Source organism: Taurulus bubalis (assembly GCF_910589615.1).
Source record: "Taurulus bubalis genome assembly, chromosome: 15".
NCBI classification, from domain to species: Eukaryota; Metazoa; Chordata; class Actinopteri; order Perciformes; family Cottidae; genus Taurulus; species Taurulus bubalis.
In genome coordinates this window covers 23263250-23277921 of record NC_136603.1, presented here as the reverse complement: position 1 = coordinate 23277921, position 14672 = coordinate 23263250, and the positions used below count along the sequence as shown (strand labels likewise).

The following is a 14672-nucleotide window of genomic DNA, read 5'->3' as shown; positions in this document are numbered from 1 at the left end:
CAGTGCAGCTCTACTGGAATAGAGGCAATGTGGCCCCAGACATGAAGCCTGGCTTGTGCTTTTGTCCATTTAAGGAAAACTAAAACATGAAAGGAATCCATCCAGAAATGAACGCTCACATTTAACAACACACATCTATAGCACATGGATATATAAATGTAATCATTTAAAAATGACACACACACACACACACACACACACACACACACACACACACACACACACACACACACACACACACACACACACACACACACACACACACACACACACACACACACACACACACACACACACACACACACACACACACACACACACAGGTCTATGTCAGGCATCGAGGATGCACTTCCTTCTCCGTGCACTAGGTGTCAGGACGCACTGAAAGGCTCAAAGTTGCTGAAGCTGCATTGGCATCAGCGGCGTCACCATAAACCACAGATTTATATAATAGGGAGCATTTTCCCTCCTGCTGTACTCTAGAGAAAGAGTACAGGCGCAGAGGAATGGGGGATTGAGAGAAAGTCAAAACGCTTGATAACGTTCCTTACTGCATGACGGGAAGCAGCACCTCTTCCTCTGACCCCTCTGACCCCCAGGGCCTCGTCCTTCACACAGGACAGAGTTCAGCCGGTTGCATAAGAGACGGATGACTGGTGATCAGTGTGATGTCATAACAAAGAATGTCTTGTTTTGCTGACACGCCGGAGAGGCTGAAATGTAACCGTGTGGCCACAAGCATTTACAAAAACCTGCTTTTGTCCCCAGTTACTTCACCACATGTGTTTGCCTGCTGCACCCAGACAGGGTGGGAGTCGGTCAGATATCCACTGGGACTCTGACTGGGCTCTGTGGCTGCTGGTGAGCGGTGTGGTGTTAGCACTTCACTTAGAGGCAGCAGAAGGACTGATGACTCATTAAACCTCTTCTGGGCCGGTTGTTTTTGCTCCCATCAGGTTTTACTCCCTGTGGCCTTAATTTTCACTGCACAGAAAGGTCCTGCATCTCTATGGCAACAGCACAACCATGGATAGATGTAGATACAACTCAAACATGTCTTCAGTGTGGAAAACAATGGAATCTACATATCCAACATGTTTCCAAGTGTTCACAAGTGTTCCGGAGAAATAAATAGAGCTTCTACGTGCTTTTAAATATAATGAAAGGAACCTGAGATACACCTGAGACCACATGACTGTTGGTCTCGGGTGAATCAATCATGGCTTCTTAGTAGATCTTTTACAGAATCTGTAAAAAGGAAACGGTTTATTTGGGGCTAGATGTTAAAAAGACCTGTAGAATTAAACGTTTTTGTTCGCATGGTGTGTTTAAAGACCATCAGAAAGAAGAAAATCTGACAAATTAAAGTGTTTACAGCTTCTAGCTGATGATAAACGGTGTAGTTTTAGAGATTGTTTAAAGAAAACATGCTTTTCAATCCTGCTGGCGGGTTTTGGGGTTCAGAGGGTTGACTTGCCGTCTGAAGCCTCAAAAGGCCTCGCTCACTAAAATGCAGACCATCCGTCACGAGGAATGGTGTCACAGCAGAGCCCGTACCAAGGGGGAGATTAGGAGGACCGGTCATGACAGACGGGTCCCAAAAGGAAGCAACACCGAGTCGAAGGTGTCCACAGATCTGCATCTATCCATTGAAAACTAAACTAAACCTCAAAAGAATAACACGAAGCACTGACAAGTCCAGCATTCAGAAGCAGCACAGATGAAACTACGGCTACAACTGGTGCTTTGGTATTGTTGATCAATGCAACATTAAAAGTAAAAACAGTTAAATGTGTCTTTTAGTCTATGATATGTCCGAACATAAGGAAATACTTTTCCCGTCTCCATGAACAATGACAGATGCAGCGTTTCAGATGGACTCACACTTCCACAGCGACAGGACACATTATTGTAGGCCGGCTCGTCCGGAGGACAATGAGCTGCTTGTCCCGCTCACACTTTATGAGCCGCTGAAGAAATGAGGAGCAGAGGCAGAGAATCGACCGCTTCATTCCCAGCGCTCATGTTGGGCCTCTCACACAGACCAACCAGCCGCCGGGTGCTTTCCTCTCAGAGTTCATTCCAGCTGCTTTTTACCAGACTGACTAGAACCTTTCAGACGGTAAAACATTCTCAGCTCACCCTAAAAGCTTCAATATTAGTGCTCTGTATTTTGGGTAAGAGGTGTTGCTGAGCCATGTCTTCCTCCATAACATCAAATATCCCACCTTGATAAACAGGGCAGCATCAAAGACAAAGGTGTTTCACCATCAGCAGCGAGTCTCTCTCCAAATGCAGAGATGACGTAGAAACACAGGAAAGCAGACACAGAAACAAGAGTTTAAATCTCATCGTTCCACAAAAAATGTCCGTCCACACAACAACGGTCCAGAGACATTTGGACTATTTAAGCCGAACAAGTTCATTTCCTTGTTTTTATACTTTTAAACGAAATATCGATTTTCTTTTTTGCTCACATCAGCGCTCAGTCAGGAGAGGGAGAGGATAACAACCCTCTGATGCTCAGCCACTGGCCCGTTTCACTGGGCGGAAGGAAGACAGTCGCATCATTCAGTACGCTGCTCCATACATACTCTCATCTCTCTCCACTGTGTGCTATTTAAAGCTGGCAGCGCCTCCAGATCCTCCTCAGTGAGAATAAATGAAGCTCCTGACACGATCAGTCATGACTGCATGTGTGAGCGCGTCGGCTGGGTTTGAGTTATTGTCATGAAAAGGCCAAAACAAACAATGAATTGATTCCTCTGTGCTATCGAGCTGTTGGTGTTTCCGTCTTCTCGTGACGTTTGCTGAATGAGCCGAATCCATAACCTTTAATATTCATTATCATATGTAGTTTCAGCATCGCGGTCATCATTACTATGCAACTTTGAGCAGGAAGTCACCAAAAGATGTGACCAGAAAAACAACTCTGACCTGGCTCTTGTCTTATATATGATGGATAGATATGGTCATCAGAATAAGGTGTAGATGCAGTGAGGTGTTACCTCTGTGGTTTATACAGCAGTTTGTTCCAAATCAAAAACATTCAGACTTTGAGAACATTAAGAACATTTTAACAAACACCAACCACGCTGCCCTGAAACACCAACAGCACTGTGTGCTTCTAACGGTATGAACATATAAACATTACATTATGTATTATGATTATGTATAAACATTACAACGTATATAAATGATCTCTGAACATAATGTTCACAGTAAAAAAAGATCTTTCTTCTGAGCCTCCTCCACACTGTAGCAGCACACACACACACACACACACACACACACACACAATGCACTGCTTTGCAAAGAGCTTAATGCGTTTTTTTACGTGTGTGTGTGTGTGTGTGTGTGTGTGTGTGAGATGATCAAAGGGCTTCCTAAGAATAAGCGTTCAGTCCCCATGGTGTTAACTATTCCTTCATGGTGCAGGATGTAATGGCTGCGCACACACACACACACACCACGGTGTATCACGGACATGAAGAGGTTTCTGATCGTCTGCATCGACCCACATCCAGAGAGCGGTACGAAGGCCAGGCCTCTCCAGTCGGTGCCAGCGAGCAGACAGACGGGCAGTGTCCTCCATGGCAATGGAACAGAAAGCGCACACACACACACACACACACACACACACACACACACACACACACACACACACACACACACACACACACACACACACACACACACACACACACAGCCTCGATGGATTAAGCCAATTACAAAGGCGTCCTGTGATTGTGTTGGAGAAACCCTCCCATATCTTCACAGTTCCAAGTTCTCCGGCTGCTGGTCCTCTCTGTGGTTGTATAGAAGTACTGCCTCCACTCTGCCGTATGCTCCGTTTTGCTGTTTTTCCCGTAGAACCCGGCAGGCCCACTGATGAACACGGTCCGTGACAGTGATCCGATAGCTGTTAACGGCTAAACGTGGGACTCCTGTTGTTGTTGGTGAGGCTTTCAGCCGCTACAGAGACAACATCCCTCTGCTGTTTCTAGAGGAGCGCTGCAGCAATAAGTGGACAGATTAACACTTCAATCCATGGAAATCCACTGGATATTCTAGTTTATTCTAGTTCTCGTTGGGTTTTGGTATCTGCAGACATTTTACAGAACAAACAAATCAGGGATCACTTGATCACTTGAGACAATAGTCACTCACACATACATTTGTCTGTTTAGGATTCCACACTGATAGCTCACTGTTGTACTCGTGACACCAGAAGGAATAATTGACCTCAATAATACTCTAATCAGTGCTCTGCATCAGCCAATCAACCTAATGAAGTACTTAAGGCCTACAGATTGAGATCTGTGTACTTTTAGGGGGTTTAGCTGGCCGGCATTATCCTAAGAGGCTTATTCATCGGGAGAGGAATCTTAAAATGCTATGACACAAATCCAGTCACACAGAAGGCTGCAACGTCCACACTCAGAGATTCTAATAACGGAATAAAACACAACACACCTGCTGTTCAATGTAGGAAAACTCTTTTGCAAACCTTACCACTGCACCGCAAGAAGCACTGAAGAATAGTCTGATCTCAGAAAGCCTCCTCACAAGGAGAGTATAGTATAGTGTTGATTACATCCCTCAGGGGTATTGAGACAGATACATGGACTGACACTAATAAAATGTCCGACCTCAGTTTTTGAGGAGAGCATATTAACTGGATGTTTTGCGTGTTAATAACCTGCAGGAGGAGGGGAGGAGTGGAGGAGGAGGTGTTACATTCTCCACGCACACGCAGCTTGTTTACGCAACAAAATACAGCTGGAAACAGCAACAGCAACAAAGCAGACCGACAACCGATTACATAAGGGAGTGAAAGCTGTTATGTTGTCCTTATGGAACAGTCCTCCATAAAGAGACAACTGTTCTTACCTTCTCCAGCTGTCATGGTAAAGATCGCTGCTCCACGCTGACAGCTCCGCTCGCTCTCTCTCTGCCTATTATCTCTCGCCCACTCTACATCTCAGTGGTGCAACAGAAATGGCCTCTCTCTCTCTCTCTCTCTCTCTCTCTCTCTCTCTCTCTCTCTCTCTCTCTCTCTCTCTCTCTCTCTCTCTCTCTCTCTCTCTCTCTCTCTCTCTCTCTCTCTCTCTCTCTCTCTCTCTCTCTCTCTCTCTCTCTCTCTCTCTCTCTCTCTCTCTCTCTCTCTCTCTCTGAGCGTGTGAGGTAACCGTGGTGTATATAGCGTTAGCAGGTAGAGCGGTTAGTATAGTGTGTAGTGTCACGGTGTTTTGTGTGTACGTGGGGTTTGTTGGGTTTGTGTTTGTGTGTTTGCGGCTGCTCGGCTCACACCGGGCGGCGCGACCCACGGCATGGATTACAGCGGCCTGACACGGGGTGAAGATAGCGGGCTTCCCTGCTCCGTAGAGGAGTGCGGCCGTGGGCCGGGTGGTGGGGCACGGCAGCGTGGTCTCCACTGCCCGCATGAGCGGAGGGGTGGTGCTGTTCCTGGACAGCGTGGCGAAAGCCAACATGGTGGTGGCGGGCCGGGTGCAGGTGAATGGCGAGTCCGTGGCCGTCATGTATATATGTGGCCGTCATGTTATATACACATATATATATATATATATATATATATATATATATATATATATATATATATATATATATATATATATATATATATATGTGTATATAACATATATAACAACATGTGCAAAGTTTTTATATATATATATATATATATATATATATATATATATATATATATATATATATATATATATGTGTATATAACATATATAACAACATGTGCAAAGTTTGGGTTTGATTGAGTTAGATAATTATTTCAGTTCAGGATTTGAGCGATCGTGTCTAACTCGGCCAGCACTGAAAGTTCCCACTCCCTCCCTGGTCCCTGAACGGTCTTCACTTCACTCTGGCCGTCTGCTGCAGACTGAGAGCAAGCTAAGGAGGCTAAACAAGGACTTGGCTCTAAGGATTCCAAAACGGTATGCTAATCCTGTATAGCTTCATGCTATCAATATGAAATGGCATATTTTTTAAAACGCAGGGTGCTGTCCCAAGTCACTCTCGAGTCCCTATTGACTTGTAAGGTCAGGATGTGCCGGTTTTCTTTGCTGCTGCGTCACACCAGAGACTGGTTGGGGTTGGGAGATCGACGAAGAGCTTCGACGAAGAGCTGAGCGGGCTCTGGGGCTAAAGGGGGTCCCGCCAGAGACTCAAAAAGGAAAGGTGAAAATCAATCCAGCAGAGCGTGAGAAACTCAGGCTTTTAGCTTCTGGGGAGGGTCAGGCTCCAACAATGCTGGATCCTACAATTCCCATAATGCAGTTAAATAGCATCTTTCAAACGCCAGGTAAACGCCCCCATCTCTAAAACTCCACAACCCGAGTGTGTTCTTTGTTGCTGTTAGAAACGTGCAGAGGCCAAGCCCCAAAAGGAAATAACACACGTAACATCATTGAGGTCACTCGCTTGTGCAGAGTCTCTTTAACGTCTTCTGTGCCGAACACCGTCAGAGCCGAGGATGTTACCAACAGCAGCGCAGAGAGGCGGGTTCTTTCGGAGTCCCACTCAGCAAAAAACTACTCAAGTCTGTTGCAGTCAGTCACATTTGAGCTCAGAGGAGGAGGCAGAGAGCTCTGTGTTCAGGCAGCAGCTAACCACCGCGCTACACTGCGGGGTCACACTGTGTGAGTGAGTGAACGATGAACTCAGTGCTCGTGACAGTTGAACTCCACATGTGAAATGTGGTGGAGAATCTGGAAGGTGATGCTGCGGCTGTTTCTGACCCGGTTCCCCTCGGCTCAGCTGTTCTGTAATGGTGCAGAGTCAGCGGTGAGGATTTCACCTTCAGTCTCTTCTCTCCCGACACACACCAGTAAATGGACCTGTACTTTTATCTCTTTTCTAGTCTTCTGACCACTCAAAGTGCTTTAACACTCTTTGTCATCATTCACCCATTCATAAGGCTAAGGTGCCACCTGCCCATCAAGAGTAGCTAACATTCACACACACATTCATACAGCGTCGGCACAGCTACACATGGGCTAGTGAAGGACGACCCTGCTCACCACTGAGCCACAGCCGCTATTTAAAAACATCCTAACGACGGCGTCTGAATGACTTGAGATCAACAGAAATGCTTAGTCAGCCGTGTTGATGGATGCACATCACAAGGTTGCTGCATTACTAAATACAAATCACAGAGACTCATGAGGAACACTCACCCGAACAAGAGGATGACATCATGTTCCCGGATCTTTGGACTTCATCAAATTTGCTGAAGATTACATTCAACCTGTATTAGAAAACAAAAACAAATCTGTGTCAGAAGACTGAAGCCGAGGGAATGGTTAGCAGTCAAAAATAAATATACAAAGAAGATAAATTTAAAAAAGAGCCATTCGTTATTTCGGAGGCAAGAGGCTCTCCCTCTGCTCCGAGCAGCACACAGTGTGACACAAATAGATGGTGTTCAGAAATGCCACACACATGACACCCTGGCACCCAGGGTGAGAGAGAGGGAGGTGATGGTGGAATGTAGAGGCATGTGGTCAAGTGTAAAAAATAAATAATTTAAAAAGCACGAAGAGGGCAAAACAGTAACGCTGTCTCTGTTTGCTGGCGTGCAGAAACAGAAACACAGCTCGTCCAGATGGGACCCATGATTCAGGCTCCCTGCTCAAAGGGCTGGTTCAGGGTTATACAACTATAAGTCCTGTTTAGTGGCTGGAAGAGGAAATCTGCTGGGTGGTCATCATGAGCGTGTATCAAATACATCAAACACAGGGGAAGAAAAAGAAAGCTCTCAGTGTGAGAGGAAACATGAGACACCATGTTCACAGGAAGCTGAGCTCCTGAGGAAATAAAGGAGCACAACCCAAGGTGCTCTGAGATCCTCTGAGGATATGGAAGGTGAAACAGAAAGGTCTTCACCTCAATGACTACTTCTGATCTGCTCTCTGAACCCGATAGCTGAGCTGCAGGTTTTGTTTCTTGAAAATATCCTGACAATACCAACAAGGAAGTATCAACATGTGTGCTAAATGAACCGATAACAAAATGTGAGATTTGTAAAAAATATATTTAAAATTAGCATCCATTCAAAAATCCTTTAAAAAAGCGTTTTCATAATTATTCAATTAAATATAAGTATAAGTTCATCAACTGAATTGTATATATTCTATATCACATCAGACACAGCGCTGTGTATAACATTGTTTTTCAACCAAAGATGCTTTGCGCTGGTTAGGGGGTACGTCACTGAAACAAGGTTGAGAACCACTGCTCTAATATGATCATTATGTTAAATAAACACAACAAGTGAACAATAGACCTTTGGTGACGCTGGGAGTTATTGCAGAATACTTCTTCAGACCGCATGACAGACATGACAAATCTGGCCTTAAGCTGCATCGCTTAATTCGCCCACTAGATGGAGAAGCACAGCGTTGTGGCCGGCTCCCTGTCTGGGAGGTTGACCCACCTGCACTGGGAGGACTTGAGTGCATGAGGAAGTATGAGCGAGTGAGTGAAGGATGCACAGGCAGAAAAGAACAAGCGACAGAGTGGGCGTACCGTGACTGTGGAAGGCCCTTTTTGCAGAGATCCATCCTCACCCGCTCCCCCACGTGTCTGTAGATCTCCACCAAGCAGCTCATGGCCCCGTCACGGACCTGAAGACCACCACAACACAGGAGATCACGCACACACCTTCACCCACTCGTTAACCCGACTCGGCCCGCGGACAGTTAGGTTTTGGATTGTGTCTTTGGGTCCAACTCAGAACTACTCAATGCCGCCACTCGGGGAAAGGAAGATGAAACTCTCCTCTCATCCAGCAGAGGCTAATCACACTGACGAGATAACTAACAGCTACTTTGTTAATAATTAATACGCTTATTTGATTTAATATGTAGTTCTCTAATTGCAAACACCTCACAAAAGTAACCAGAAACCCTGAGAATATCTAAGAATAGGTTGTTTTCTCTGGCCACTGAACATGCACTGTTACTGTATACTGGATACAGTAACAGTGCAGGGTTCATACACATGCTGACCAATGGATTTCCATGACTTTAAACCAAATTTCCATGACCAAACATTTAGTGAAATCTGGGTGTAAACAGTAAAAAGTGAGTAAATGTAGTATTTAAACTAACAATGAGAACACAAAGCATACAGTAAACCTTAAATGACACAAATGAATGAGACAATAGTTTGATTAAAAGAATAAACATTTATATAGATGCCTGTTTGTATGCCTGCTTATATTTTGAGCGTCTTTCTTTTAAAAGCATATTAATTATTTCAAACTCAGCGTAAATGAACGTCATGAACACATGAATATAACACATTTACATGACTTTTACTAAACTTTCAAGGACTTTTCCAGGCCTGGAAATAACCATTTTAAAAGTCCATGACTCTTCCAGGTTTTCCGTGACCGTAAGAGCCCTGCAGGGGCAGAGGGGGCATACCTGACTTGTGGGGTCCCCCAGGAGGTTACATATGTGGGGAACGATTTTACTGAGGGTCAGACCTTGAGCTCCGTATCTGGAAGACAAGAATGTAAATGAATCAGCAGATGGACAGCAGATAGAAGATACACAGGAGATGTCCTGCTTTCTTTACCAGTATGACCAGTATGACTGAACTGGGAGCGGTACAGCTGACTCACCTGCTCAGTGTGGCGATGAGGCAAAGGCACACTCCTTCTCTGGTCCTGTTGTTCTTATGCTTGAAGCCCGCCAGCATCCTGTCCCACACATACTGCAGGTACACACACACACACACACACACACACACACACACACACACACACACACACACACACACACACACACACACACACACACACACACAGACACACACACACACACAGTTGTTGGTTGTTGTACTGGATCGCTGCAATCTGAAACCCTTATCTTCCGTAATGGAAGGTGACCTGACGTGTTTCCCTGTCCTTGGCAGGTTGCAGACCTGATTTCATTCTCTCCACACATCCTGTATCCCTCTTACGTGACATGGACAAATTACTGCACAGAAGGTGCTTCAACGTGAACGAGCCCACATTAGCCCATATTATTATTATTAGGTTGTAATCTATGGCTCTTGTAAACGCAGACGTGTTTTATTCCCATGGATAACTGGGGTGGACGACGATAGCAAAGGTTTCATCAACAGGCTACACGGCCTTCTGGGACCAGGACTGTGGACCGGCGGTTATTCAAGAGAACAGCAAGACCAATAAAAGAAAAATAATATTGGCAGCAAATCTAAATTAGTCATTGTTGGAATTAATTCAGGCTGCGTGCTCAAACTCATGGAAAGAATGAGCTCTCTCAGAAGAAGCTGTGTGTGCGTGTGTGTGTGTGTGTGTGTGTGTGTGTGTGTGTGTGTGTGTGTGTGTGTGTGTGTGTGTGTGTGTGTGTGTGTGTGTGTGTGTACCTGCGGGCTGGCAGCTTGCTCCATGATCTTTAGCAGCACTGTTTGGTCTTGGTCTCTCACTTGGTCTTTAGAGTCTCCCAGGCGATCGATAAGGCTGGGCAGAACTGAGTAGAGAGCACAGAAGAAACCCTGAAGGAGACAACCAGACTCCTCCTACATCACCGTTTTACCAACAAATCCTTTCATGGCATATCTTTGTCTTGCCTTTTTAGCATTTTAGAGTATTAATCGAACCCTGAAGTTCCTTTTAGAACAGTTTGATTCAACTGGGAGGTTGATGTGATTTCACAAGAGAGGGGACATTGGTACCAAGAAAATATAATGAGACTGATGCTGTAAACATTTAAAAAGTAATCTCAAAATTCCACATGTTTCGTAATTCAATGTTTTCCTCCCGATAAGTGAATGGATGAGGCTGTGAGAGTCCCTCCTCAGACGTCTGTGGCCTTCAGCCACATTATTAGGATAACAATGTGTGTGAGTGAAGGGTCTTACCGGTTCCCACGTGGGCCCTGAACCGCTCCTGTAACCTCGTCACTAAGGCAGATAAGAGGTCCAAGCCCAGCAGAGCCACCTGGTGGAGACACAATGAAAACACATGAATATGTCTGAATCTTAGATGAATGTTTTATTTTTATCAAAATGTTTTAACAAACATGTTTCTCAAATTCCCTACATGTTGTTTATAATCACAAATTAATGGAATAAGTATTGCTCCAACCATGGACCCGCCCAGGTTGAAGCCTGTATTCAAAATAATCTGTTGCAAAGGATTATGGGTAATGATGACTTGTTCACGTTTCTAAGCTTCTGCTGTGTTTATGAATGACACTGGCCTCCTGCAACCTTCACAGCATCAGACTAGCACACATCTGGGACTCTGGTAGCATGAAGCCCGTTTCAGCCCTGCACCATGACTGTACTCCCTCTGACCAACCCTTCATATAAGAACACGAGCCACCCAGAGCCAACCTTCCTTGTCTTGGGGTGAGTGAGCTGCTCAATGAACGGATAGTGAGAGCAGCCCTGCGAACACCATAAACGACACATAAGCGCCACCTGGACTTCTGTCCGGGTCACGGTGCAATTTTTGGAACCTCTAAATATGTAAAAAGAAACATCAAGCTAAAGAGTAGAGGGATGATGTCACTCTGCTGCCCCCTGGTGGAGGAGGGCTGTACTGACAAGGAGACTGAACACAATGAGTTGCATTTATGAAATTGAGCAATGTTTATGTAGGAGCTATTTACTAATATTATAAGTTATTTTTATTCACAAGTAGTATTGTTTACTAGTTGTTTACTTAGTCTTTAGTTTGTTGATTGGGTAATGTTGTGGGCACATTAAAGGAGTAGGCGGGTGCAGGACCGGGATGCACCTGGGCACCTTATGATTTTTTTACCAGCATGTCACCAGCGTCAGATCAGGTCCTGAGGAGAGGCAGCATGGGGGGTTGTTTGTTTCATTGTTTTAAGGTACAATAAATAGCAGTAAAACCGGACTCCCGCATGGACCCTGCATTATTTTGGCTGCGTCATTTAATAAACCTACGGTGCATCAGTGGCTTTTTGATATTGGTTTATTTTCTTTGATTTATATTTATTTTATTTCACAGGACAAATGGCCCCTACAGTTTATGTTGTCTATTCAGATGACGTAAAAAGTACATTTTCAGAGTTCCAGATGTTGTTCCCCTTCAGCCTTTCTGCTCTGGAGTCTGTTGGGATGAACCCATTTAGATCACATTTCCAAAATATCCCTCCTCCCACTGGTAGAACAGGTAGTGAGAGGAGGGCCTAATCCTCAGATCTGCCCCTTTGTTCTCCAACTGGAGGGAATTACAGTCATTAGGCTGATGACAGGGCCCGAACACAGAGCGAGCAGCGGGTTAAACAACGGCGTGAATCTCCACCAACACTCAACTGCTCAGGTTTGAACGTCCCCCAGGTCTGGGTTCAGCTCCTGCTGGGCGAGGTCGATGCAGGACGTCTGTCTGACCTTTTGCTGTCGTTAACATCTGGATCACCCAAAATACAAATACCCCTCCATAAAAAGCTCTTGACTCAAATCTCACAGTCCCCCCTTCCCAAATCCTCCTACCGACAGACACAGTCCTCCCCTTGTCTATAGCAGACTGCATCAGCATATAATACATGTGAGATAACACCGCTCTACCCTGTGAGATCAGTACTGACGTGCACTGAGCTGCCCAGAGGTCTGTGGTCTAGTCTGTAGAGAACCTGTCTGTAAACACACGGTAAAGAAACACTACAAGTGTGTGGTTGAGGAGAAAGACAAACGCTGCTTTTCAGGGATCCTCCAGGTTGTTCCACTGCAGGCAGTCTCTCTTAATAACTCTTTTGTTTGCTCAGACAGAAACCCACCAACCTGCAGCCTATATACAACCCAACCGTTTCAAAACACGTGAGGCGTCTGCACCAGCTTCTCCTCCTCATTTCCAATGTTAAGACCAACCAGCACATGTAGCTTAGCATTGGAGACGCACAGAGAACACATCAGAGCAACATCTGACTCTTGGCCAGGTGAGCAGGATATTAACTTCTCCCCGAAGTTCCAGTCCTGAAACTCTACCAGGTGTTCAGACTCATACCTCCTGCATTTGACTCATCTGTAGCGGTTGGGTGTGCATGCACAGAGCACCTCATTTACATATCCAGCTCTGACTGGGCGGTCTCTCTGTGTGGAACGACGTCAGACATTCAAAGCTTCATTGTAAAACCTGAATAGAAACTAAAAAGTTGGACAAAAAGAGTCCTAATCTCAAGGACCAACCTCCGATCACTAAGCCACTGACATCCATCCCAGTTCACAGAAACACACGTGGCTGTTCATCCTGAACACCAGCAGGCCTCGGCCTGTTCCTCCATCTCTATGTGCCTTTATAGCACATCACCGCACGCACGCGCGCACACACGCACACACACACACACACACACACACACACACACACACACACACACACACACACACACACACACACACACACACACACACACACACACACACACACGTACGGGAAAGGCAGAAACACGTGCAAAAACATGTCGCCATCTTTGCAGTGATTTCCTCTAAATCAAGATAACAGCTGGGTATGCTGTCCTTTTCCACAGGCAGTGAATCACACACACACACACACTGCTGTAGTTTATTGCAGAGTGCTTTATGGTTATGCGTACCCTCCCTCCTCCTGCTACATAATACTAACTGAATTCCGATGTCTCGGGTGCTACCACACAGCTCGGGCTTCGTCTGGACCGGATCTACTTTCAAGTCACTGCAGCTGTAACTCACAAGCCTGCCTGTTTGTACCAGTGTTGAAGGAAGAGGACCGATTCCTTCAGCGTCGTAACCTACAAAGGCTGACATGGCAGATATGTGTTCACGCTGTCTGAAGTCCCTGGTTGTTTGCTGGTAGCTCGTTCACTGAGCCACAGCAGCACAAGACCACACATGTGCCTCCGTTTGCAGAAGAGCTGGAGAGCTGATGTGTGCTGCAGGTTACAGCTGAGACCAGTGACTTTTACTGCTTCACGCTAATCCAGTTCAATATTACAGACCATCATGAGATGGGAACACACCAGTGCCAGCAGCTTGGACCGAGTCCCTCCCTTCTTCACTGTCAGCCTCAGGTAAAACCTCCAGACGGTTGTGAAACTACGACGGGAACAATCCGTCCACAAACGGAAACATAAACACACCACAACCTGCCACGATGACTCACACACACACACACACACACACACACACACACACACACACACACACACACACACACACACACACACACACACACACACACACACACACACACACACACACACACACACTCTCTCAAGCTGAAAACAATGTTTGTAGGCAGAGCTACATGTTATAACACCAACCAATGCCTCCTTGTTTTTATAAAGCGTTTACACAGGACATTCAATTTACAGAGCAGTTTAATAGTGTGGAGGAACAAAACTAAACTATTTAATTTATGTTCATCAATCAACAATTTGCCAAATAATCCTCTTAGATAACATTTATTTGAAGGTATAAAAAGCCTTCCTTCATGGTCATATCTGCTGCCCGATCATTTGGAGCGACTACTTTGCTCAAAGACAGGATGCACTTCGCTGCAAGAGTCCCGGCCACGCTTAGATACAGGCCAACACACTTCACCCCTCCCTCCTGGAGGTGGGATGGTCATTCTGATGCCATGCCAGCACTTGGAG

The 14672-nt window shown here is 45.5% G+C and overlaps 1 protein-coding gene across 1 annotated transcript in view; it reads right to left on the bottom strand.

The window, feature by feature from the left end:
- Window positions 1–14672, bottom strand: part of clasp1a (cytoplasmic linker associated protein 1a) — a gene marked incomplete at its 5' end in the record, with an annotated part of 68538 nt that overhangs the window by 37755 nt on the left and 16111 nt on the right. Inside the window, 6 exons of the mRNA XM_079230828.1 lie at window positions 7215–7285; window positions 8566–8663; window positions 9468–9543; window positions 9668–9759; window positions 10438–10541; window positions 10933–11011. Coding sequence (XP_079086954.1) covers window positions 7215–7285; window positions 8566–8663; window positions 9468–9543; window positions 9668–9759; window positions 10438–10541; window positions 10933–11011 — 520 coding nt within the window. The remainder of the gene's footprint in view (window positions 1–7214; window positions 7286–8565; window positions 8664–9467; window positions 9544–9667; window positions 9760–10437; window positions 10542–10932; window positions 11012–14672) is intronic.